This window comes from Adiantum capillus-veneris, chromosome 27, assembly GCF_014529385.1.
Source record: "Adiantum capillus-veneris isolate H3 chromosome 27, ASM1452938v2, whole genome shotgun sequence".
NCBI classification, from domain to species: Eukaryota; Viridiplantae; Streptophyta; class Polypodiopsida; order Polypodiales; family Pteridaceae; genus Adiantum; species Adiantum capillus-veneris.
The window spans coordinates 110,145,400-110,172,913 of record NC_140957.1 but is presented as its reverse complement, the minus strand read 5'-3'; the positions used below and the strand labels follow the sequence as shown (position 1 = coordinate 110,172,913).

Here is a 27,514-nt window from a genome sequence, read left to right as displayed (position 1 = left end):
ATTTTTACTACCCATATTGGGGATAAGCACCACACATACATGAAAGTCTAAGGCTACAGTTTGTGGAAGGCAACCACTTAGAATGAGACTCACACCTCCATTTGCACTTGTGCTAGCCTTATTTCCAATAAGCTCTACATAGGAGAAGAGAAGCTGGGTTTTCTATAGTGAAATGTCCTGTAAGTAAGAAGCATATGTTGTGCCATTCATGTTTGACTCCAATTGCAAGTCTATAAATTTTCATTGTATCATAGGTTGATAATGAAAATGTTGTGGTTGGGCAAGTAAGAAGTTCTTATTCTTATTCGTTTAGTCACCTACCTTCAAAATAGCACACAATATTCTCACCTTGACTCACAATAAACACGATGTAGTTACCGAAGCTTTTTAGTTTCAAGAGAAACCTATGGGTGGGTTCAAACGAAGTAGCTTGCTCATTTTCTTTGTATCCTTCCCTGCTAGTTCGTTTGACATGGAGGCAAGCTAATAAGGGATGATGGTGCAACCAATCTTATTGCTTTTGGTGGTTTGATGATGGGCTAATGCATCCTTTTGCTTGCATTTTGTGCTGCTAAGTTAGGAGCAACATTGCATTTTTGAGGGGGAGGGGGTCATTAATTTTAGCATGGGCCTTGGACATACATTTCTTCTTTGCTTCTATCTCTACATGCCACACATGGAACACACCCCTTCCATTTTCTCTACCCTATATCTTCGTTTGAACCAAGCTAATGAAGTGCAAGATAAGGGTCACTTCAGATTGCACAAAGGGTTTGCGTCAACACATTGCACGGAAAAGGTGTGTGTTCATGATGCAAGTTCAACGAATGGGATATGAGCTCGTGGTTAGTCTCAGTAGGACTGTGACCAAAGGGGTCATGGAGTTCAACAATACCCCTGTATTTCACATTGAAAAGCATCCACCCTATTTCACGTCCGAGGGGTTAGTCTGGCTATGCTTTCGTAGTCTCGAAAAATGAGCACTTCTTACTTTGGTCCAATTGTATGCTGGCAACAAAGAAGCAAGCCCCTGGCTCCAACGTTTTGCCGTGCAGTCTGAACGCTCCCTAAAGTGCACGCCTTATGGTCGGCAACCATTGGCATGGTTTGGGCGTTCTAAGAGATTCCTTTTTCTGGGAACATAAGCACGGTTTGCCATAAACATTTTTTCTAACCGAATATAATAAGGGTCACTTCAACTCCTTCGATTTTCAAGTCAAAGTTTGAACCATTTGCCTACATTTACAGTAAAACTTATAAAATTTTACCGGTTTTCTTCAAGGCAAGCTTTGAATTTAGCCTAGGATTTGCAATTTCAACCCGTTATAGTACACAAAATCCCATAACATTGGACATAAGACCAAGAGTCTCCCCCCCCCCCCCCCCTCTCTCTCTCTCTCACACACACACACACACACACACACACACATCTCTCTCTCTCTCACACACACACACACACACGCGCGCGCACACATGAGATTTTGTAGTATTGTATCCTTAAGTTGATATTACTATACAAAACCTATTATCATTATTATTATTATTGTTATTATCTATATAAAAGTGATGGAAAGGGTTGCACTTTTTGTCAGCCTTTCTTGCTGTCACCCGCCATGCTTCAAACAGGCTTAAAAAGTCGGGATCATCAGGCTCTTATGTCCTCCGTTTCGGTTGCTTGTTTGTGATTTCACTTGGAGCTCTAGGCCATACTTGGGCTTATTCCAAAAGCTTCCCTGAGGCGTTTACAAGTAATTGCACAGGTTTGAGCTTTCATGGCCTACAGAGGGGACGAGGAGTATGATTACTTATTCAAGGTTGTCTTGATCGGAGATTCAGGGGTTGGAAAGTCGAATTTGCTGTCCAGATTTACACGTAATGAGTTTAGTCTTGAGTCCAAGTCTACAATCGGGGTAGAGTTCGCTACCCGCACCATTACTGTGGATACAAAGCTGATCAAGGCGCAAATCTGGGACACTGCAGGCCAAGAAAGGTAGCTCTCCTGGTTGTGTTTTTCATGTTTCAGTTATGCACGATATTGAATGTCTTCTTTGTTTCTTGTTTTTTATTTTCTTGTGTAATTGCTCTTCCCCTTCGTTTGGGCTATCATCTTGTTCATGCAGACTTTGGAGTACACTTCGGTCTTGTTGTTGCTTACTTCCATTTATTCTTTGTTCTTCGTTTTAATCATTTGTTGGCGATCAGCCTTTGAATCCCTAGTAACTGCTTGGCAGGCAATGGCATGAGATTGATTACGAGCAATAAAAAATTGATCATCTGAGGAACATAACTCGCTGTTCTGATGAATACATAACTGAACGGAACTGTTTTCCTGATGATTACACGATCTGGCTATTTTTGTTGTAAGAAATGAGGGATTTTGTTTAGATTAAGAGTCTCTTGTAAGAGTTTGTGATAGATGGTTTTCATGGGCTTATTTTGTGATGTTCATTACAAGATTTGCAGTCTCATGTTCACCCCATTTGTGTTTGAGCGCAGTCAAAAGCTTCAGACATGCACAACACAATTCATACTCAAACCATACGGCTTCTAGAGCGTTCTCGATTCCAAGATTGAAGGGTCAAGTTAGGGCATTCTGCGAGTGGTTAAAAATTGGGAACCTCTCCCCCCCCCCCCCCCCCCACAAAAATAAAATAAAAAATCTAGACGCTAGTACCTTTCTATGAACTTGTAGTACGTAAAAAATGATTGACTAACTTTCCGTCCGGAGTGTCGTCTCTTTCAAACCGGAAGGCACCACATGTTGATTGAAAAAACAATGGGAAACAACTTTATCACCTAATTCACTTGAACTGAAAGAGACTTCACACTTGAGACGAGAGAGAGCGTTCTCGATTCCAAGATTGAAAGGTCAAGTTAGAGCATTCTGTGAGTGCTTAAACCTCTCTCTCTCTCTCTCTCTCTCTCTCTCTCTCTCTCTCTCTCTCTCTCCCCCCCCCCCCCCCCCCCCCCCCCCCCCCCCCCCCTTTATACCTTTCTCTAAACTTATAGTACATAAAAAGTGCTTGACGAACTTCCATCCGGGGTGTCCGGGGTGTCGTCTCTTTGAAACTGGAAGGCACCGCATGCTGATTGAAAAGACAATCGGAAACAAATTTACCTAATTCACTTGAACTGAATTAGACTTCACACTTGAGACGAGAGACAGTAATTTCTTTTGAGTTCGAGTCTGTATCATTGCTAACAGCTCTTTCTCGTAGATCTGTGCAGCCTTCTTAGGTCTAGAGAACATTCTACTTTCGTAAGCTATGACATGGCCCTCCTGCATTAAGACCGTACCTAGACTTCTACCACACGCATCACAATAAATCTCAAATTGTTTTTGTAAATCTGGCAATATCAAAACAAAACCAATAGTCAACTTCTTTTCGAGTGTCTGGAACGTTGCAATTTCTGGGGGTCCCCAAGTAAACGGAACACCCTTTTGAGTCAGGGTATGTGAAGGCGAAGCAATCTCCGCAAACTTTTTAATGAACCACCTGAAATACGAGCACAAACCCAAAAAGCTTCGAACTTCATGAACATTCTTAAGATTTGGCCAATTCCGAATAGCTGTAATCCATATTCTCATTACTTATTTGAAAGGATATGTTGGGTAGGGTGAGCAAATAGTGAAGGAAGGCAAAGTTGTATTAGGGGTGAGACATGTGTAAGGGCCCGTACTTGTTATGTCCCCAGACATTAGGATGGGGCGCTCCAACTATGTCGGGCCAAGTGCTAGGCTCATTTGTGAGCCATCTTGTTCGCTGGGTTCTTACATCCTCTACAAATTCCCGACATAGTTGTACATCTTCTACAAATCCTCTACAAATTCCATAGACTAGCATGTCTATGGACCTTGTTGTGGGATTATCCCAATCGTGGTCATGATGCCATCCGGGTCGTTGTTGATCGACTCTCGAAAATGGCACGTTTTATTTCTACTTGCATCACTATAAAGAGCCATGAGTTAGCTCAGCTCTTAGTGGAGCACTTATATAAGTAGTATGACTTGCCCAATAAAATTGTTAGTGATTGTGATCCTAAGTTCATTGGCAATTTTTGGCAAACTGTGTGAGGATTAGTGGTGCTAATCCTAGAATTAATACTAAAACTTTAGACTCAAAGATTAAATTGAAGCTCAAGAAACGAACACTTGTTGAGTTGTTTTGATTGTATGAGTGATTGAAAACTGAGTATAATAGGCTCCTTATATAAGAGACAAGAGTCACAAACGAAAAGACATATTTTACGGTGAAGAGACACGCCTTTGGACATAAAGACACATCTTTTGGGACGAAGAGTTGCAACATTGGTTGAAGGGGTGTAACCAGTCATCGAAGGAGTGTGGCTTTTGGTGCATGTCTCTACAGTGCAGAGTCGTGACCATCCAACCGTAGGGTCCTCCTTGGCATGCCACTTCTCGTATTTGCAACTAGGACTAGATGTAATTATGTAACATAGCTACAATCGTGAAGTTCCCTCCCATTGAAAATGAGACCTCGGTTAAAGAAATGACTTGATGTTGATAGAACTCCGGGAAAGCATTGAATCTCCGAAAATCTTCAGTCTGAGTTATTTGGAACCGTTGTCTTGAACTTTTGCTTCTTACAAAACCTTTTTGCTTTAATTGCTAAATCCTGTCATTGCATCATTCAAAGACTTTTTAAAGAAATGTGGCTTTGTAACGGGACGATCACCACATGGCCATGGAAAAGAATAGACTGAACAACTTTAAGCACTTCAAATAACAACTGAACCGAAAGAGATGCAAGGTGAGACGGGGATTCCACCCCAAGAGAGCATTGGTCCCAAACCTTGGCGCCCCTTTCGGTATTTCTTCATATTGCTTGAACTCAGTACAACTCCCATGGCTCTGCTCTGCATCTCCCGCAGATAGATTGCCAGAGTGAGAGCCCATGGGTCATGTTTAAAGGCCCTAGGCCCAAAAGCAGGTTACACGAAAATCATTCGGTCCCAAAAGCATGGTGTCCAAAAAGCTGCCAGCACATTTCATGGAAATCCGTGCTGCCACGTCAGGAGCCTATCAGCGCGAATTGCGGCAGTCCGTACAATGCCATGTCAACGCAATTCACGGGATGACCGTACAGTCCTGCCACATCATCAGGCAATTTTTGTGAGAGTGATTCTTGCTTTATTTTATTATGGGCCCCATCAAACGTGTTCTGCAAGTTGGCTCAATTCTTCAGTGGCTTGACACGTCTAGCCGTACATGCATGCCCTAGATCTGTGAAGCAACAGAGTGGTGTAAGCCTCTCAGCACCTGATGCGGAACAAACCGCATGAAGCCGAAGATGTGAGGCAAATGATGAAGATGTCTGTTGCAATGTCCACTAAAGGATACTCCATGACTGTAGCAGCAGTCTGGGGTGTCCCAACCGCCGAGAGATCTCCGTGGAAAGATGTCATTATGAGCGGTGTAGCAAACTGCTGTACTCCGTCGATACAGGGTGAAGATATTGCATGAAGGTCTCGAACTGAGTGTGAAAACAACTCCTTGTCATAAAAGAAGTGCCAATAGACCTGCAAGTGTCCTCCCCATTAGGATCTGTGGTGTCTGTAGTCAAACTGTCTGGAGAAAATGGAAAAGCCCAAGAACCGTCATGAGAATGACCGGGAGTCTGTCAATGCATGAACCTGCAACCAAGGGTGGCCAGGTCGCTAAGCTGTGAAAAACTCCAGGAACCGTCATGAGAATGACCGGGGTCTGTCAATGCATGAACCTGCAACCAAGGGTGGCCAGGTCGCTTAGGTGTGAAAAACTCCAAAACAAGGAAAGCCAAACTAAGCAGTGTTGACTGTAGAAGCTACCGCAAGCTGCAACAGTCATCGATAGACCTCACGCACCACCACTGAATTGTCCTGTTAGTAGGTAGGGTAATCCAAGATGAGGGGAAAGCCAGACTCAACAGTTTGCGCTATGAAGGGCCTTTGAGAAGAGGTGTAACAAACTTGGACACTCCAAGTCAAGATTCTACCGTGACACAGCAGAGATTCACTTCAAAACAATTCATAGTTCACAAAAGATTTGACACGGCCCGACAGAGTTCCGTGCCTAGAGATATTGGCCCCAAAGACTGGCGCCTGTTTCGGTATTTCTTTCTGTATTAATCTGTGTTCAAAGTACAAGAGAGTGGGAGGGTTCTCACTCTTAGACTCTGCATCCAGATGCTCTGAGTTGTGAGGGCCCTGCCCATGTATTTAAAGGTTACAAGGGATGCCCAAAAGCAGAGCCCCAAAAGCTGTAAGTGAAAAGCCTTCAAAATTAAAGCAATTGGCTCAAAAGCTGCCAAAATCAGCCCACGCAATTTCAGACAATGTAGAAACTGCTTTTCCGTACACTATCAGTGTGAAAAGCGGGGATTTGTACGACGGGCCACGTCAGCATTTCCCACGGGGTTTGCGGCGTGAAAAGCGGAATCTTCCACGTCAGGCTGTCTCCGCATTTCTGCTGCCAGCCGGGGTGTGTGTGCGCGCTCTCTACTGCCCCATGTCCAGGGCCATGCCACGTCACCAGTTTGTGACAAGAGGTGTGGTCAGACCAAGCTGTCTGCACGGTCATCCTGTAGAAGTAGGGAAGCCAGACTGAGAAGTCCGCACTGTGAAGATCCTCTAAGAAGAGGAAAGGCTAGACCAATCTGCTTGCACCGTCTTGCCTTTATCCGCGCCAACAATGCCACCAAACAACAACTTGGTGTGGCTCTCAATGTGAATGAGCTGGGAGTGACCTACTACCCAGGTTGGGGGTTAAGTCTGCTGTAAGGTTACAGGTTACCGAGCGCGAGTGTAAGCAACTCTGAAGGTAGCAATCCAAATGATCAGGAGCGTAGAAGAGCAACTGCACTACCATCCAAGCCAAACTCTGGGTAACTTCGGATGTAGTCGCGGGATGATGCCTGATCTCCTGCATCTCGCGGGTAAACTCTCCAAGAGAGTCCAAAGCACTAAAGTCCCACTCCAGTTTGTAGATCCAAGCAATGAACCTGTCCAAGAAGAGATCTAAGATCCTCTCCCTAAGTCCATATAGATGCTCCTGTGTAAGCAAGTGATCTGACGTGTCGAGGTAAAGTGGTAAGTGTCTGTCCACCAAAGATGGTGGTGTCTTCTCTGGGTTGTGATCCCATATGCCATGAGCATGGCCATATCTCGTGTGAACTCCTCTGATGAGTGCATAGGTGTGTCCGTAGCAAATCACAAGTCACCACCCCCTCTAGAGTGCGCAACCGCCGAATATAGACATCCACCACTTCATGCCACTACCTCTAAGAAAAGCGGTGGCTCGATTTTTTTTTTTTTTTTTGATCCTTCTCTTGCAAGCGGTCTTTATGGCTTATGCCGCTTAAGACAAAGCAATGAAGACGCGAGCGCGCCCGATGTGCAAAGGACTAAGGGTGGGAGTGGCTAATGAGTCCGGGGCAAGGACATGAAAATTCTTCAATAATAAAACCATCTTGCTCTGTCTCCTCTTTGGTAGGACCAGTATGCTTTCAAAAAAGCATATGCTTGAAGCTGTGATATCACTGTAATGTCAAAGTCGATGATGGGGAAGCGTAGAGACCAAGAGAGAGAGAGAGAGAGAGAGAGAGAGAGAGAGAGAGAGAGAGAGAGAGAGAGAGAGAGAGAGAGAGAGAGAGAGAGAGAGAGAGAGATGAAATGAAATGAAATGTTATATTAACGTCTTCAAAAGGCCAGAATGACCTATGAGACCAAAAAGTTACAATCGGTGAATTTGATACAATGTTTGAGTACAAAAAACTGAAATGAAATAGGGGAAGGAGGGGTGGTGGGGTGAGGGCCGATATAATGGGTAAGCTGATACAAAGTTGATTCATTAAATTTCAGTAAATTGTCGCTCTAAACTTGGGGGTTTTGCACATTTGTGCAAGATTATTCAAGATTACTACTTACAGGTGCAATTACATGAGAAATTTTGAGGATTCTAGTTGGAAAATTTGAGGATTTTGTTGATTTTTCAGAAATTTCAGCAAATTGCTGAGTAAATTTTTGGGGCTTTTGCAGAGGTGATGCAATTCAGGACAATTTGTAGCATGTATTACAATTTGTGGTCCTGTTGAGCAGAGTTTGGGATTCTTTTCACATGTACAGGAGATTTATGTGATAAACACATGTATATCACTTGCGGAATGTTCCCTTCAGAATTGATGTATTGCTGAAATCACATGTTGCAATTGCTTTAGACCTGAGTTTTGGGTCTCTGCACATACTTTTTGGTGATACCACTGTAGTGGGAGTGTTCTTGCATTTTGTGTGAAAATTTCAGCATTTATAGCTGAAATTTACCCTTGTTTAATGCTGCTTATGCATAATTACACCGTCCGCTGTACAGTGTCTTTGTTCCTGGCTCATTTGTGCTGAGTTTTGGGCAGTAATTAGGCTGTTTTCTCAGCTATTAAATTGCTGTCATAAAATTTCAGCAGCATATTTTTGCGTCTTTTGCCTTGGAAATGGCCTCTAATGCATCTACCAGTAGCAGTGAGTCAAAGTCTTTGATGGAAATCAAAAGATTTGACGGCACAGGCTTTGATTTGTGGAAGGAAAGGATGCAAGGTATTCTATTCCTTAAAGATTGCGAAGATGCATTGCTTCCGATAAAGCTTGAAAACTTGTCAGATGCATTGCTTATATCAAAATGGTTGTGTCAGACGATGTGCTTACTGACATTAAGCGTCCTGACACTGCATATGCTATCTGGGACAAGTTGACTAGTTCGTATGAGAATAAAACTCCTGTGAATCAAGTTCATCTCATGCGGAAGCTTGTAAACATGGAATTAGATGAGGCAAAGCCTGCATTTGAGCACTTGAATGCGTTTATAGGTGTTTTGAGTCAGCTTTAGGATTTAGGGCTGCAACCATTTGATGACAAGCTGAAAGCTATTTTTCTTTTGATGACTTTGCTTGACAGTTGGGAAGCGCTTGTTGTGTCATTGTCAAACAATGCTGCTTTAACCTTTGATGTTGTAAGAGGCTCCATTCTCAATGAGGAGATTAGGAGCAAAGCAAGTGGTGAAGGCAGTGGCACAACTTATAATGTAAGGGGCAGGTCAGATAAAAGGAACAATGTGGCCAATAGGGGCAAGAGCAGGAGTAAGGGCAAGGGAAAGTCTCAAGATAAATGTGGATGCAAAGGACATAAAAAGCCTGATTGCAGATTTACAAGCAAGAGCTTGAGAGGAAGCAGCAGCAGCAAGGTAAGAAGAAGAAGGATGCAAAAGATGCTAAAGGTGATGATGACACCTCTTGTTCTTCTAAGGATGTTGGCAAGGCCAATGTGGCCTCTAGTGTGGTCATAGAGGAAATCGTTGATGTGGACGAAACACGTGTCGTAGCTTCGAGTGCTTTTGATGATGTTGTGGCTATGGCAAGTGATATGTACATCACAAAGCCATATCTTATTGATGCTATGATTTCAACACATGATGGGCTGTCTCAATCTTGGATGTAGACAGTGGTGCCTCATTTCATGTAACTGCGTCTTTGGAGTCTTTTGCCACGTACACTGTAGGTAGCCTGGGTAAATTTTACTTGGGTAATAACTATGCATGTGATATTGAGGGTGTTGGCACCATTCACTTGGCTTTGGAAAATGGGCAAGAGCTTGTTTTGCATGATGTTAGGTATGTGCCTGGCATCAAGAAGAGTTTGCTATCAGTTGGAACTTGGGAAGCTTGTAGGTGCAGCGGAAGTGAATGTTGAACTTTACTCAAGATGAGTGCTCCGAACTGTGCGCGAGGGTTCCTTTTACTTACGGAAGGGAGAGCCTTCCGTTCCTTTAGTGAGAGAGTGCAAATGATCACAGACAAAGTGGATAAACACTGTGAATGAAGGTGCTGAGACTGAGACATAGAGAGAGAAGAATACGACACCAGAATGTTGTCAAACCCTCCTCCGAAGGCCCCACTCTCTATGGCGAGAGAAGTCTACTTACGATTGCACAAATCTCTACAATGCTTGGACTTGCCTACGATGTCGACAATGACGAGGACGACGATGAGACGGGCTGAAATCTGAGAATGCTAAGGCTGAAATCTGCAAATCTTTATCTGCTGAATTCTGACTATATGTCGGTGACGATGTCGATGGCGACGATGCGAAGACGACGCGCTGAAAACGCAGATGCTGAAATCTGCGTTTTCCGGGCTGAAACTGTAAACTTCAATGGATCCCACCGTGCGGCGAGGAACTGCTGCGGGAAGGTGAGACTTGCGAGGTTCGGGACTTCTTCTGCGATGTCTGACTGCTGAAAACTGAAAACGCTGGTCTACTTGTTGGTTCTGTTGCGAAGATCTGCAAAATGCTAATGTGTCTTGTAGATGCAAAAACGCTAGGGCTAATCTTTGTCCTTGCAGTGGAAATCTGCTAACGCTGGAGAGTCTACTGTGTCTTGCTGTCGCCGGGGCTAATCTGCAATGCAAAAACGCTAGGACTGGTCTGTGGATGCAAAAACGCCACTGTCTCTGCGGTGATGCAAAAACGCTAGGACATCCAATGCTGGTGGGAGTCTTGTTGAGAAGTTGCCTGTTGAACAAACTGTTCCTGCTGCCTCTTCTGCCAGAAAGTGCTAGCGCTAGGTTTCTATATATACAAACTTAGCAAAATTGCCCTACCTAGTTTCCAACAAAAGTCACTTAAAAATAATAAGTGAAAAATGTCAAAAAGAGACAAAAGAGGTCTATGCACTGTAAAAATGCTCCTGATGGGTTTTGATGGAAATCTGATGATCATGCTGTGTGCAACCAGAGGATAAGCATCTAATCTAAGTGTCTGGACATGCACGGTCTGCGAACAGACTCACAAAAGTGCTAGATCACTTCCTATTCCAGACTGACTGAACCCTTGTCATGAAGTAGCTTGTCCACGTACACATAGGGTTAGATGTGCACGTGACATCCCCTCCTTTTCAAAGTGAGGTACTGATACCGAACTGTATGGCGTCGAGGGAGATCGCCAACAGTGTCTGGAATCCTGGGAAGGACTCTCCGCCGGCCCACTCCGATGTGTGAGTCATGCGATACTTGAACTTCATAAAGGTCTGCAACGCTTGCTTCTTTGGACCGCGCTGAAAGCGACACAAAGTCATGTGGCTCCTTCCATGCTTCAACTTGGTCTATAGTCATGCGTCTACCTTCTTCAAGAATCTCCGAGGCTGAAAATCCATGAACCACTTCCAACACAAAAAGACGAACATACCCATTCCATGTAAAGTGACTGGAAAAATTCTAGTCTTCCTTAAAGACTGTGCATGCAATGCAGATGAACAAAGTGACGGAGTGCCAAACCGTTCATCAAACATACGGAAACAATGAGGTCGGATCTTGATTTTCTAATCTAAATCAATCAACTGTGGCAAATCACAATGGACATGCCCATGCTTGATGCTCAATCTTTCTTGTGCTCTTTCTGATACTGTGTCATGCCAAGGAAGAGACATGGAATGTGACTTCCGTGACTGCAAACATCTCATCTTTCCATGAGTAATCTGTATACATCAGTGCTCATTCATGAGTGAATTGTGCTCAACGTACAATATGTCATGCCTAAAAAAAGGGATCACATAAAGACACTGACTAAAATACAAGAAATGATCACGAATAAAACACTCGAACAATGCGTGCTGACTAATCATGCAAACACATAATACTTCATGGGGGGTTTCTTTGGACCTTGACTCGAGAGTCAAGATCGGTTCCGTGTGATCGATTGAATCTTCCTATGGGGGTTCTGTGGGCCTCGCCTCGAAAGCCAAGATCGGCTCTTCGTGATTGATCGAATCTACAATGAGGTTAGCTTCACTAGTAAAAGTATCAACTAAACCATCATCCTTGTGAACAATCACATTATCTTTATGCAAATCATCATGCTTGTGAAAAATCACATCTTGATCATGCAAATCATCATGCCAATCATTATCATACAATTCATCATGCTTGTCATTATCATCCAAATCATCATGCTTATCATCATGCAAATCATGTGCGTCATGCTTGGGAGAAGAAGAGACTAAGAGAGTCTCCTTTTCCCGAATCTCTTCAATCTTCGCCTGCACATTAGAATTGAGAGAGAAAGAATGAACAACGTTCTTGCGATCCAATTTTGTTTTTCTTTCTGCGTACTTGCGATCCAATTCTTTGGCTTCCAAGCGTAATTGCTTGCGCTCAGGCCATAGTAACAGGGAATGGCAGTTTTCATGACTCCGTGCCCCGTTCCGCGTTCCCATTTCCCGTTTCGAACCCCGTTTCGTGTTACGAACGTGAGTGCTCTAAACAGGGAATGGCAAATTCATGGGCGTTCCCGTTCCCCGTTCCGACTGCCGTTCCTGGTAACTATGGCTCACGCTCCATGGTTGCCATTCTTGCTTCGTGCCACGTTGTCATCATGTCCATCATCGTCTTGCACCAAGCCTCCATAGGATATGGTGCAATCCTTGGCATAGATGGGGAAGGGGGAGGGTCACAAAAACCTCCTGGTTGGGACAATTCTTCTTCGCTACTCCCATGCTCACCACCTCCATGCGAAGTATCCATTCCGCTTTGAATGATGACCATCCACTGAAGTTTTGGGTTCTTAAGTTCACGAGGAACTTGGGTTCTTGTGGGTCTTGGGTTCTTGGGTTCTTGGGGGTCTTAAGTTCTTCAGGTTCTTGAGGGTCTTGAGGTTCTTGAGTTCTTCTTTAGCTTGCAATCTGTGTTCGAGAAAGATCTTCTCTTCACCCGAGTTCTGCTCTTTTCTTCGGGCGCACCCCTTGGCGGCCTTGCGCTCACACCAAGGTTGCTTTTTTCCACCTCACGTCGATTGGCCGGCCGCTAAGTGCACGGTCCGCTCTCAATGAGTGAAAAGAGGCACAAGGGGAGCCTGGACAAGCCCTTCTTTCTTGGGTTTCCTGTTACGCTTCAAAAACACGATTAGGAATCGACACGCCCAAGTGCACCTGGGTTACGTGCGACCGCAAGAAGCAAAAAAAATTCTGTGGTTCTTTCCTTGAGTGATACAGAACACTGTCAAAGCTCTGATACCAATGTAAGGTGAAGCGGAAGTGAATGTTGAACTTTGCTCAAGATGAGTGCTCCGAACTGTGCTCAAGGGTTCCTTTTACTTACGGAAGGGAGAGCCTTCCGTTCCTTTAGTGAGAGAGTGCAATGGACACAAACAAAGTGGTGAACACTGTGAATGAAGGTACTGAGACTGAGAGATAGAGAGAAAAGAATACGACACCAGAATGTTGTCAAACCCTCCTCCGAAGGCCCCACTCTCTATGGCGAGAGCGGTCTACTTATGATTGCACAAATCTCTACAATGCTTGGACTTGCCTATGATGTCGACGACGACGAGACGGGCTGAAATCTGAGAATGCTAAGGGCTGAAATCTGCAAATCTTTATCTGCTGAATTTTGACTCTATGTCGGTGACAATGTTGATGGCGACGATGCGACGACGACGCGCTGAAAACGCAGAATCTGTGTTTTCCGGCTGAAACTGTAAACTTCGATGGATTCCACCGTGGGGCGAGGAACTACTGCGGGAAGGTGAGATTTGCGAGGTTCGGGACTTCTTCTGTGGTGTCTGACTGTTGAAAACTGAAAACGCTGGTCTACTTGTTGGTTCTGTTGCGAAGATCTGCAAAATGCTGATGTGTCTTATAGATGCAAAAACGCTAGGGCTAATCTTTGTCCTTGTAGTGGAAATCTGCTAACGCTGGAGAGTCTGCTGTGTCTTGCTGTCGCCAGGGCTAATCTGCAATGCAAAAACGCTAGGACTAGTCTGTGGATGCAAAAACGCCACTGTCTCTGCTGAGATGCAAAAACGCTAGGACATCCAATGCTGGTGGGAGTCTTGTTGAGAAGTTGCCTGTTGAACAAATTGTTTCTGCTGCCTCTTCTGCCAGAAAGTGCTAGCGCTAGGTTTCTATATATACAAACTTAGCAAAATTGCCCTACCTAGTTTCTAACAAAAGTCACTTAAAAATAATAAGTGAAAAATGTCAAAAAGAGAGAAAAGAGGTCTTTTGATGGAAATTTGATGATCATGCTGTGTGCAACTAGAGGATAAGCATCTAATCTAAGTGTCTGGACATGCACGGTCTGCGAACAGACTCACAAAAGTGCCAGATCACTTCTTATTCTAGACTGACTGAACCCTTGTCATGAAGTAGCTTGTCCACGTACACATAGGGTTAGATGTGCACGTGACAGCTGGATGTAAAGGGCTCTTTTACTACTTTTGGTGGTGGCTTTTGGAAAATACAAAAGGGTTCTATGCTGATTGTGAAGGGTAGTAAAAAGGGAACTTTGTATTATTTGCATTGCAAGGCCTTACCTGGCAAGTTTGTTGCTGTGGCTAAAGTTCATTGCCCAATGGAACTTTGGCACAAGAGACTTGGTCATATGAGTGAGAAAGGGCTACATGTCTCTCCTCTCTTGGGAGATTTGATGTAAAAGGTCTTGGCCTTGAATTTTCTAAAGATTGTATCTATGGTAAACAAGTAAAGTTCTCTTATTTGTCTGTTGTCTCTAAAAAGTTGCATGCTCTTGATTTAGTACACTCAGATGTTTGCACTATGCCTGTGAGTTCACATGGGGATGAACGTTATTTTGTTTCTATTATTGATGATTTTAACAGAAAGAGTGATGTTTTTGATGCCTTTAAAAGATTTCATGCTTTTGTGACCACACAGAAGGGTCTTAAGTTAAAGGCCATAAGAAGAGATAATGGGGGAGAGTATGTATCACGTGAGTTTAATAGTTTTTGTGAGATGCATGGTATTAAAAGGGAATTAAGAGCCCCTTATAATCCATCATCTAATGGAATGGTTGAGAGATATAATCGCACAATTTGTGAGGGGATACGTTGCATGTTGTCCACAGCTAACCGTCCACATGAATTTTGGGGAGAAGCTTTGAAAACTGCAGTTCATGTATGCAACCGTTCTCCAAATCGTGCTTTGGACAATGGCATCCTTGAAGAGTTTTGGTCTGGCAAACCTGCTTCATATGACTATTTGCGTGTATTTACTTTGAATACTTCAAACATATTGTTTCTCCCACTCAGATAAATCATTAAATTTTCTATAAGATACTGAACACTCAGATGTCAATCCCAAAAATCCTGAGAGAAGGTTTCTCTTTGCGAGAACTTCTCCTCACTTGTGCCACCATAGTCCCGCTTTATAGTGGCACCCCGAGAAAATCCTGTACAAATCTGTGTTCTTTGAACTCTTTGCGTATCCTTGGCATTGGACGATCACGTAAACTGTCTTTGTTTATGGCATGGTCAACATATACAATAAAAAATTGAACCGCTTTCTTACCATCTCGGCTGCGAACTGAAACCGGCCCGTGGGGCGGTAGACGTTGGCTTTCACCCGAAATTCTTTACTTTAGACACACATAGAGCACTTTGCAAAGGAAACCTGCGACGGGAATTAACACTTAATCACACACGGCTCGGAAGCTAGAATGCCCCGAGCAGACGCCAACAACCTGTAGGCCCCAAAATTGGCGCCCCTTTCGGTATTTCTTTCTTCTTTGAGAGGGTAAATTACAAAGTAGAGTCCTGGGAATTCTTTACATGTATCCAGCTAGATACCACTTGTTTGGCCAAATTTCGACAGCATAACAACCCCAAAACTTGCGCGAAACCAATTCCCCTGCTTGAACTCACTTCCACTGGCATAAACCCTCTGATTCTTGCCCAAAAACAGTAAATTCAGCACGCTGTATTTACTGGTTTTTGCCCTGTTTTCAGCCCCAAACAGTTCCCTAACTGTCCTCTGCCAGTGGGGCACTATTCCCAATGGTTTTGGCGTCCGTATGGCTGAAAAACAGTCAATTTACAGCGCATACACAGCGCTGAAAACGCACCTGTACGGTGAGGTTATGACCCTCACCGGTGCCTGCTTTGGAGTAGCAGTTAACTACCCCTGTTCCTGCTCAAGGAGGCTCTTGCCTCAGCACAAAAGCATGAACCCACACAACTGTACATCAGTCAAATGAAGAGCCCTCTCGTGGGGCATCACATAACTGCACGTAGGGGAGAGAGAGAGCAGTGTGTAGTGTGCAGGTCATCACTCCTAGCACCACACTGTACATAGAGAGGAAAGCATGCACTCCATAGCTCTTAACCTGTGATAGGTTCTCAATGAAGCATCCTCCCAGCATAAATCGAGCGCCCCCTCTTCTGCCCTTAACCTGTAATGCATCTGTGAACAAATAGATGCAAAAACGGAAAGATTTCCATGGCTGCCAAAACCTGTGTATCGCTGAAAACGCAGCAAAACAGCCCTGTAAACACGCATCTGATGCCTTCCAATGCTGAAAATGAGCTCCTTGGACCTAGGCAAAGTCATGGGAAGCTCAAAAATGGAGAGAAATGGTTGAAAATGAAAGTTAACAGCCTCCAAAACTGCTCCAGAAAGTCAGTTACGGGTTCTGTACTCCCAGACTTGGTAAATTGACCAAAAAGTGCCACTTGGCACTCATACATGCAATTTCCCCGCATTGGGCTTCCTGTTTAAAAATCTCTCAACTGGTGCGTCAGTTGACTTTGCAGCAAAGTAATAAAATGTTTCCTTGGTCATACCGAAGGTAATGACGCGAACACATTTCACGGCCCAAAATAGCAGTTCCCTAATTTTTAGGAGATGTTTCCGTTGGGCTCCCACTGGTCATCTGACCATCTATCCTCATTGGGACCGCATCCAAAAGTGCAATGTGGCCCAACTGTCGGATACTTTGTGTTGGTGATCCCACCTTGACTTTTATGCCTTTATTGAGTTCACTTCCTACTATCCACCAACTTGCTAAGTGCGACGGGGGGACCTACATGATCTTGCTCTGAACCTAGACATCCTCTTACTTTACGAATTCCAGTGCCGACCAACTTCCCGTCTAAGGGTGAAACTACCGTTTACATTGGCCATACAATGTCCGACCATTTGCAACTTCAAAAAGAGGGTCTCAAAAATTAAACAAAAATCATTGGAAAGAAACCAACAACTAAGGTTAGCAGTTGCCACGTCCTCGTGACAGCGAACCCTCGCATAGGCAGAGCATCATCTAGCACCTTGGTTTCCATTCGCACAGTCGTAATGTAGGGCTGTCCCATAATCAGTGGGTAGGAGGAATGCTCTTGTATAAAGTTTTGCTCATTACAGACATCCCCAACAGTTACCTTGATGTTCGCACATGCAGCATAAAGATCGTCTAGAAGCATGTTGGCAGCTCGTATCCGCCAACCGTGGTCCACATCACTAGGCCACTTCCCCTTCTGGTGCAAGCTCTTTGCCATAAGATTGATTTTTGAACCATGGTCTTTAAGTGCTAAGACCGGCTCCTCAATGTCGCCAAGCTTTACCACAGTTTCAGTCGTTGCTCTTACCCAATGAGTCCTTGAAAAATCACTACTGGGTATAGTTTCATTGTCTTCTTCGTCATAAAAATGCACGTTTCTTACCTCGGGTACAATCGGGTTTGAAACCACCACAAGCCTTGATTCTTCATCTTCTAGCTCCTCAAATTCTTCTCCACAATCATCCAGAATTGCTTCAATGTGTCGAATCATCTGGCTCTTGCTCACTCGGTATCTGCCGCTTCCTTTTGATAATATCGATGATCTCCTCATGGAACTTGCGCTTGGCAATTCCTTGAATATCACCCAATGTGAGCTCCACTTTACTATTCAGGATACGCTCTTCGAAAATCTTCTTTAGATCTGTAGCCAATTCAATATCAGATTTAAGCTTATACGAGGGTCCCCTCGGCGTACCTTGCTTTTTGTCCTTTGGTGCCTCCTCCATAACCACTTCGGGAACAGGCTTAGGAGTAGGCTCTTCCTCTTTCTTGCTGCTGGATCTTGTTGCCCTTTTTGATGTCCTAGCGACATCTTCATTCCTTTTCCGCTTCTCTTCCACCATAGCATCGTTCGCTTGAGACTTAGCAATAAATGCATATACTGAGAGAGATCCACTAGATCTATCCACCCTGTGTGTAAGGTGCAGCGGAATGAATGTTGTAATTTCTCAAGATTAGTGATCTTTATTGCTCAAGGTTCCTTTTAGTTCTTAGGGAAAGAGAGAGCTTTCCGTCTTGTAGAGTGTTGTGGTCACGAACAAAGTGAGTGGATATTGTGCGTGCAAGTGAATGAGACTGAGAGAAGGAGAGAGAAGAGATACGACACCCGAGAGGTTGTAAAACCCTCCTCCGAAGGCCCCACTCTCGTCGGCGAGAGTGGTCTATTCTTTGATTGCACAAAGGTGTACAATGCGTATGCAATGGATTGATGCAATGGGACTATGCTGATGACGACGACGGTGATGACGACGGCGACTTGATGGCTGAAATCTGAGTTCTTCTATTTGCTGAATTCTGGGACTGTTTCGGTGGCTGAAAATGACTGTTTTGGTTGCGTTTTTATGGCTGAAAATGGGGGATCATCTGCAACCAACTTGGGGGCTGATCTGCTACTGTGCATATGCTGGAAACTGCGTGGATCTGCTGCTGATAAAGGCTGAAAACTAAAACGCTGACCTGCTGCAAAAACGCTAGCAAAAAGTTGATGTTTTTGCTGTCCTCCCCTAGCGTTAGTGAATGCTGAAGGAAACGCTGAGAAAGCTGATGCACTAGCGTTAGTAGAACGCCAGGGCTGGTTGTGGGGTGAGGCTGAAATCGCCAAGCACGGAGGTTGATGGCGATGGCTTCGGTGAATGGAAACGCCAAGGAATGGGAAGGTATGGCGATGGTCTACTGCGGCGGGGGTACTGTTGAGAAGTTGCTTGTTGAGCGGGGAGCTGCTGCTGCCTCTTCTGCCAGAAAGTGTGAACTTGGGTTTGCTTATATATTAACTTAGCAAAATTGCCCTACCTACTTTTGCTGGAAAGTCACTTAAAAATAATAAGTGAAAACCCAATAAATAGGAAAATAGGCTAAATGCACTGGAAAATTCCCCTAACTGATGCTAATGGATTCTGATGGGAATTCCGATGATCATGCTGTGTGCAACCGGAGGATATGCATCTATGCTAAGTGACTGGGCATGCACGGTCTACGAATAGACTCACAAAAGTGCCAGATCACTGCTAATCTAGACTTGATTGGACTGACTGAACCCTGTTGTGGTGTAGCTTGTCCATGGACACATAGGGTTGGGATGTGTCACGTGACATCCCCTCCTTTTCAAAGTGAGGTACTGGTACCGAACTGTATGGCGTCGAGGGAGATCGCCAACAGCATCCGGAATCCTGGAAGGGACTCTTCGCCGGCCCACTCTGATGTGTGGGTCGTGCGGTACTTGAACTTCATAAAGGTTTGCAACGCTTGCTTCTATGGGCCGCGCCGAAAGCGACTCAAAGTCTTTAGAATCTCCTTTCTTGCTTCAACTTCGTCAAGAGTCCTGCGTCTTTCGTCTTCAAGAATCTCCATGGCTGAAAATTCTTGAACCCAACTCCAACACAAAACCATGAACATACCCATTCCATGTAAAGTGAAGGAAAAAAATATTGTCTTCTCTAAAGACCGTGTATGCAATGTCGATGAACATAGAGACGGAGTGACAACCCGTTCATCAAACACATGCAAACAATGTGGTCGAATCTTTTCTGTTTGATCGAAACCAATCAACTGTGGCGAATCATAATGGAAATGCCCATGCTTGGTGCTCATACAATCATGTGCTCTTTCGGAAACTGTGTCATGCCAAGGAAGAGATATGGAATGCGCCTTCCTAACATACAAACTTTTCAACTTTTCATGAACAATCCGCATACATCTGTGCTCATCCATGAGAGAAACGTGCTCAACATACAATATGTCATGCCTAATAAAAGGGATCACATACCGATGCTGACTAAAATACAGGAAACCTTCACGAATGAAACACTCGAACAATGCGTGCGTATCAATCATGGGAACACATAATACTTCCTGTGATGGTTCTTTGGACCAAGGCTCGAGAGCCAAGATCGCTTCTTCGGGATCTATGGAATCTTCTTGTGGGGGATCTGTGGACCTTGACTCGAAAGCCAAGATCGATTCTTGGTGATTGATTGAATCTACAACGAGGTTAGCTTCGCTAGCAAAAGCATCAACTAACACATCATCCTTGTGAACAATCACATCTTGTTTATGCAATTCATCATGCTTGTCTTTATCATCCAAATCATTATGCAAATCATTATCCTGCAAATCATCATGCTTCTCATAATCATGCAATTCCTGTGTGTCATGCTGGGGGGAAAAAGAGACTGAGAGAGTCTCCTTATCTCGAATCCTTTCAACCTTGTCCTGCATATTAGCAATGAGAGATGGAGAAGGAGAAGTATCCACTTCATGAAAGATAGTAGGAGAATCACTTTTGGCATTGAGAGTTAAAGTGCTAGCCTCCCAATCAACGAGAGGGTTTATTTCACGAAACCATTTCATGCCTAAAATCATATCACATCCTGAGAGAGGAGAAACAACAAATCTTCTAGTGAAGGCAGTCTGTTGAATTGCAAACAACACATCAAGACACTCCTTCGTGATGAGAGCGTCCATACCAGGACGAAAGCCAAAGACCTCGATAGGAGATCTCGGACTAACTTCAAGGCGGGCTCTCTCAACAAGAGAGGGGCTGATCACATCATGCATACTACCTGGGTCAAACAATATGACAGAACGGTGCCCCGACGTACGACCATAACATTTAATGAGAGAATCATTAATGGGAGGGTCCTGAGAAACTTGGGGCACACTCGTGTTATCATTCATTGCATTTACAGATGTAGTGGGTGCTGTGGGTTCTTTAGATTCATTCGATTCAAGCTTAGGACATGTTCTTTTTATGTGACCCTTAATGTGACAATGAAAACAACGACCTTCCTTCGAATAAGTGCTTTGTTCTTCCGAAGTGATGTAACCTTCTACAATTCCTTGTGCTACCTTTTCATCTGGAGTAAGCTTAGGTTTAGCATTTGTGTTAGCCTTATCCTTAGATTCATTGGAAGAATTCTTTGATGAGATACTATTGGAAGATTGGTTCGAAGAGTTATCATTCTTACCATTCTTACCGTTCTGAGAAGTCTGCGAGGTACTTGTGGACGTCTTGTTCTCCTTAGGCTTTCCTTTGTTGTGCTTCATCTCGTGGGCGAGAGCAATGGCTACCGCTTTGTTGAGATCGACTGGATCGAGTACCTCGACATCATACTGGACATACTCGTCTAATCCGTAAAGAAATGCCTCTTTGTGCTTCGCATCCGATTTGCGTAATTGAGTGCCGAGCTGCAAAACACGATTAGAGAAAGACATAACCAGCATACCGTTTTGCTTGAGAGCTCGCCAATCGTCCTTCAATCGTGCAAGGTACTGAGGTGGCATAAACCGCGCCTTGAGCTTGTCTTGGAAATCAGCCCAACTAAAAGAAAGGGGCATGAAATCGTCGGCTGCCTCTAGGTGCGCGGCTAGCTGTGCCTCTTGCCATGCCTGGTACCAATTTATGGCATCACCGGCAAGGTACATAGCTGCCGTCAAAACTTTGCTATTGCCTGTTTTCTTAGTTGTCGCAAAATAAGCATTAAATTGATGCAACCAAGAATGAATAACAGTAGCATCCATCTTACCGTCATACTTACTGAAAGTCAACTTCTTTGTGCCTGGATTGTGTGAATCCGCATCGTGGCTTGCGCCACTTGACGAACTCCCACGATCTTTGGGTGGTTCAGTCTTCGAGGCTAGGATTTGGGCTATAAATTCTTGATTGCGAAGCTCCCTTTGAGCTTCGCGCTCGGCCTCCTTTTCTGCTTTGCGTTCTTTTCGTTCAGCGCGCTCACGTTCGAGAGCAAGTCGCTCCTCTTCTTGTTTTGCGGCAAGCGCAATGTGCTCACGTTCCTGAGCAAGGCGCTCACGTTCCTGAGTAAGTCGATGTTCTTCTTGTTTTGCAGCAAGTTTGGCGTTTCTTTCATCGCGCTCGCGGTCCTTGGCTTCTTGTGCACGGTCCTTTGCTACTTGCTCTTCTGCTTTGCTTGCGGGTTGTGCCAAGGCAACTCGGTTCGTTTCTTGTTGTTGTGCCATCATGTCCAACATCGACTTGACCATCATCTCCGTAGGAGTGAGGACAACTCGTGGCGTAGATGGCGAAGGGGGAGGGTTGGAAAAATCTCTTGGTGGGGAGAATCCTTCGTCGCCTCTCTCATGCTGATCACCTGAATGCGAAGTATCCATGCCGCTTCGGGTGACGACCATGCACTAGGATCTTGGGGTCTTAAGCTCGCGAGGAACTTGGGTTCTTGAGGGTCTTGAGGTTCTTGAGGTCCTTGATTCGTGAGAATCCTGGGTTCTTGAGGTTCTTGAGTCTTGAGGGTCTTGGCTTCTTGGGGTTCTTGAGGTTTTCTTTCACTTGCAAATCGCGTTGGAGAAGGATCTTCTCTTCACCCGAGTTCTACTCCTTTCTGCGGGCGCACCCCTTGGCGGCCTTGCGCTCACACCACGGTTGCTTTTTCCCACCTCACGTCGATTGGCCGGCCGCTAAGTGCACGGTCCGCTCTCAATGAGTGAAAAGAGACACAAGGGGAGGCTAGACAAGCCCTTCTTTCTTGGGATTCCTGTCATTCTTCAGCAAAACACGATTAGGAATCGCCACGCCCAAGTAAACTTGGGTTCGTGCGATCGCAACAAGCAAAAAAAATTCTTGTGGTTCTTGTTGTTCTTTCCTTGAGTAATGCAGAACACTTCCAAAGCTCTGATACCAATGTAAGGTGCAGCGGAATGAATGTTGTAATTTCTCAAGATTAGTGATCTTTATTGCTCAAGGTTCCTTTTAGTTCTTAGGGAAAGAGAGAGCTTTCCGCCTTGTAGAGTGTTGTGGTCACGAACAAAGTGAGTGGATTATTGTGCGTGCAAGTGAATGAGATTGAGAGAAGGAGAGAGAAGAGATACGACACCGAGAGGTTTGTAAAACCCTCCTCCGAAGGCCCCACTCTCGTCGGCGAGAGTGGTCTATTCTTTGATTGCACAAAGGTGTACAATGCGTATGCAATGGATTGATGCAATGGGACTATGCCGATGACGACGACGGCGACTTGATGGCTGAAATCTGAGTTCTTCTATTCGTTGAATTCTGGGACTGTTTCGGTGGCTGAAAATGACTGTTTTGGTTGCGTTTTTATGGCTGAAAATGGAGGATCATCTGCAACCAACTTGGGGGCTGATCTGCTACTGTGCATATGCTGGAAACTGCGTGGATTTGCTGTTGATAAAGGCTGAAAACTAAAACGCTGACCTGCTGCAAAAACGCTAGCAAAAAGTTGATGTTTTTGCTGTCCTCCCCTAGCGTTAGTGAATGCTGAAGGAAACGTTGAGAAAGCTGATGCACTAGCGTTAGTAGAAGGCCAGGGTTGGCTGTGGGGTGAGGCTGAAATCGCCAAGCACGGAAGTTGATGGCGATGGCTTTGGTGAATGGAAACGCCAAGGAATGGGAAGGTATGTCAATGGTCTACTGCGGTGGGGGGTACTGCTGAGAAGTTGCCTGTTGAGCGGGGAGCTCTTGCTGCCTCTTCTGCCAGAAAGTGTGAACTTGGGTTTGCCTATATATTAACTTAGCAAAATTGCCCTACCTACTTTTGTTGGAAAGTCACCTAAAAATAATAAGTGAAAATCCCAATAAATAGGAAAATAGGCTAAATGCACTGGAAAATTCCCCTAACTGATGCTAATGGATTCTGATGGGAATTCCGATGATCATGCTGTGTGCAACCGGAGGATATGCATCTATGCTAAGTGACTGGGCATGCACGGTCTACGAATAGACTCACAAAAGTGCCAGATCACTGCTAATCTAGACTTGATTGGACTGACTAAACCCTGCTGTGGTGTAGCTTGTCCACGGACACATAGGGTTGGGATGTGTCACGTGACTGTGGTTTCTCGAATAGAATTTCCTAATCTTCGTAGTTTCTTTTAATCTACCTTACCTGCTTCTGCTGTCTTCAAAGCATAAGGCCATAGTTGACCCTTTGCACCTGTACCTTCATCATCTCCCTTCCGGTAGACTTGCAGTCCATACGTAGCAGCTTCCACAAGAGCAAGATTATGTTGCATCTCTTCTAGCTTTTTCATTCCCGCCCCTACCAAAGTTCAAGTGGAGCATCTCACCTGTTGCCTTGAGATCATTCTTCCCGTCTTTCCAGAAAACCACATTTCTCTTGTAAGCTTCATCAAATTCATCACACTCCTTAACATGCCTACGGTCTTCACTATTACACCACATGCATCGATCCCAAAGTTTGCGTGAAGGTTGCTGCTTAGGCTCAGAAGTAGACCCCTTTGGAACAGCTAACCCTTCAAGTTTTATAGTTCTGAAATTCAAATTTAACTCTTGAATACCTTTCACCAGTTCATCAAGAACCAACTTCTTCACTTTGGGTTTTGTTGAGGATGATTTCTCCTTAGTTTCCTTTTCCACAATATCCATGACATCGGCCACAATCAGCTTATCAACCCTCATTGCCGTTTCACGATTATATTCACCGCTTCAGTGACTATCTTTCAATCAGACGTTAAGCCCAATTCACCCGTTGAATCTTCCAGCAATTGTACCAAACTCTTTTGAATCCACGCATGAGCAGCTTGAATAAACAATTCAACCTTTTGATCCTTCATCGAACATTGCTCTGTCGAGGATAATTGGTTAGATTTCTTCTCAAATTCCCGTAACAGCTCTCGTGCAGACAAGTTTTTGTTCTTCTTCTGCACCCACTTGATGAAGCTTTGCCTGGTTATCCTCTGAGAATCTTCAAGAAAATATTCTTCTTGTAGTGCCTTCTTGAACTCTTACCAATCCGGTACATGAGCCGCTTGAATGTCTTTATTCCGATTCATAAGTTCAGGCACTGCAATTATGTGAAACCCTTAATTGCATTTCGATCATCAATCCCATTATCTTCCATTGCCTGCTCGTAGATATTGCAAAATTTGCTCATATCCTGGCCTTCAAATGCTATAGTTTATCTGTGACTGTCTGCCAAGCTCTACGAATCCGCTCCTACAGATTATGCTGTTGTTGGGCAGCCTGTTGTTGCTGCATATAAGCCGCAAAGTGCTGCATCATCTGTCACAAGACGGGCACCACGTGCCAATAGGAAAGAACATACTGAACATACTTTTAGCACTTCAATAACAACTAACTGAGAGAGAGAGAGAGAGACGACACGCGACACGGAGTGGGGAAATTCCACCCCAGAGAGTATTGGCCCCAAACCTTGGCGCTCCTTTCGGTATTTCTTTATATTGAATCAACACAGTACAAGCTGGTACTCTAGACTTTGCATCTTCTCTAAGAAGCATGCCAAAGAATGAGCCCTTAGCACATATTTAAAGGCCCTTGGCCTATGAAAAGTAGTTTACATGAAAAGCCTTCAAATTCAAAAGCTTTTGGTCCAAAAGCAATGCCAAAAAGCTGCCAGCGTAAATCACGTAATTCTGTATAACTGCCACGTCAGCATTGTCAGACATAGAAAACATAAAGTCATTGATGAACACTGCTCCCGCATAACCTAACAAGGTTCGGGCTGGGAGATATTCAACGCCTCCCTCATCATTCCTCCCGCATAACCTAAAAAGGTCCAAGCCGGGAGATATAGATGCCTTTTACAACCAAATGCCCCCCAAACCGCAGGCTGCATCGTTTGGAGGTGCTGAGAGTAACCATTGCTCAGACTTCTTAATACTCCTCCCGCATAACCATCCAGGCTTGGGCCCGGAGTCACAACAAAAATTATTTTACAAGCATACAGAAGGCACTAGCCTGCGTCGTTCGGAGGTTTTCTAGCATACAACGGAACGCTCCCCAGGCATCGGCCTGTGTCGTTCCGAGGTTCAAACAATACCAAAACAATATTTCTCACTTCTCCAACCGGGAGTAAAATCACCAATCAATGAAACCAGTATTAAAACTAGAGTCAAACATTTCAAATCGGCACCAAAACAGGTTCAAAACAGATACCATCCATTTCAAACAAATTACAACAGGATCACCAAACAAGTTCTCAAGGGTTAGGTTTATTCCATAAGGTCGTAGCCGAGCACAGCATGGTCGATCAGCTCTTGGACAGACAGTGTTTTCTTTGGTGGCGATGGTAGTCCCAAGATAGCAATCGCACTGGACCTCCAAGATCATCTGCTCGTGAAGAGACATCTACTGAGAGATGTCGAGAAATTTCAAGTTATAATCTGCTAGGGTTTCCATGGCAAGCATTTCAGGATACCCCCCTCTGCAGAAGTTGCACTCTGAAGGAAGATGTCAGAAACCATATAACTTCGGACAAAAATTTTCTTGAAAGCTTGCTAAGTCCTTACAGTGTGTGGCTTGGTAGCTATAGAGATCAACATCTGTATGGCACTGCCTCTGAGAAAAACAGCAGCTCAAAACAAATCTTGGATCCTTCTCTTGCAAGTGATCTTTATGGCTTATGCCTTGTAAGACACGAGCGGAAGACGGGAGCGGGCCCGATGCGCGATGAAGTAACGGTGGGATCTTGCTCTGTCTCCTCTTTGGTAGGACCGGTATGCTTTCAGAAAAGCACACGCATGAAGCTCTGATATCATTGTCACAAGACGGGCACCACGTGCCAATACGAAAGAACAGACTGAACAGACTTTTAGCACTTCAATAACAATTGAACACATAGAGAGAGAGAGAGAGAGAGAGAGAGAGAGAGAGAGAGAGAGAGAGAGAGAGAGAGAGAGAGAGAGAGAGAGAGAGAGAGAGATGATGCGACACGGAGTGGCGGAATTCCACCCCAGAGAGTATTGGCCCCAAACCTTGGTGCCCCTTTCTATATTTCTTTATATTGAATCAACACAGTACGAGCCGGTACTCTAGACTCTGGACCTTCTCCAGGAAGCATGCCAGAGAATGAGCCCTTAGCACATATTTAAAGGCCCTTGGCCTATGAAAAGCCATAACCGGCCTATTCAACGTAGAGGGCGGTACTATTTCAATTACCTGTTAACTTTACACAGAGCACTGAGAAGGGAAGAGAACACAGTTGCGTCCAGCAACTAGAATGTCACTGCGCACACGAGACCGACACCCTGTAGGCCCCAAAGACTGGCGCCCCTTTCGGTATTTCTTTATTCAAATTAAGGTAGACGATCCGACCACTTAGCACAAGCTTTCACAAAGCTGTCCAAACTTGGCGAGGGCTGAAAACGCAGGTTTTCGACTGGATTTCGACAGCATAACGGCGCAAAAACCCCTGTAGGTCAAAAACACCTGTCTAGGACGGATTCCCTCGATATCTGGAAGCTTTCGGTGAGCTGTCACAGAAATTCAGCGGGCTGTAATTCTCTGTTTTTCACTGCCAGGAGCCCAAAAGCCTGTACACGCATCCCAAGGCTCTCACGAGGCTTCCCCGATGTTCCCTTGCAGTTTAGGTGCGAAACCCTAAACCTGCAGAAAAACACAGCAGGCTGTAATTCCCTGTTTCGGATCGTTTTTAGCGGAGCGAACAC

The 27,514-nt window shown here is 44.6% G+C and overlaps 1 protein-coding gene across 1 annotated transcript in view; it reads left to right on the top strand.

Moving 5' to 3' along the window:
* Nucleotides 1-1,598: 1,598 nt before the first annotated feature.
* The window catches only part of LOC147422560 (ras-related protein RABA1d-like), a 41,287-nt gene continuing 15,371 nt past the window's right edge, over nucleotides 1,599-27,514 (top strand). Inside the window, exon 1 of the mRNA XM_086503608.1 lies at nucleotides 1,599-1,990. Coding sequence (XP_086359734.1) covers nucleotides 1,773-1,990 — 218 coding nt within the window. The 5' untranslated portion in view covers nucleotides 1,599-1,772. The remainder of the gene's footprint in view (nucleotides 1,991-27,514) is intronic.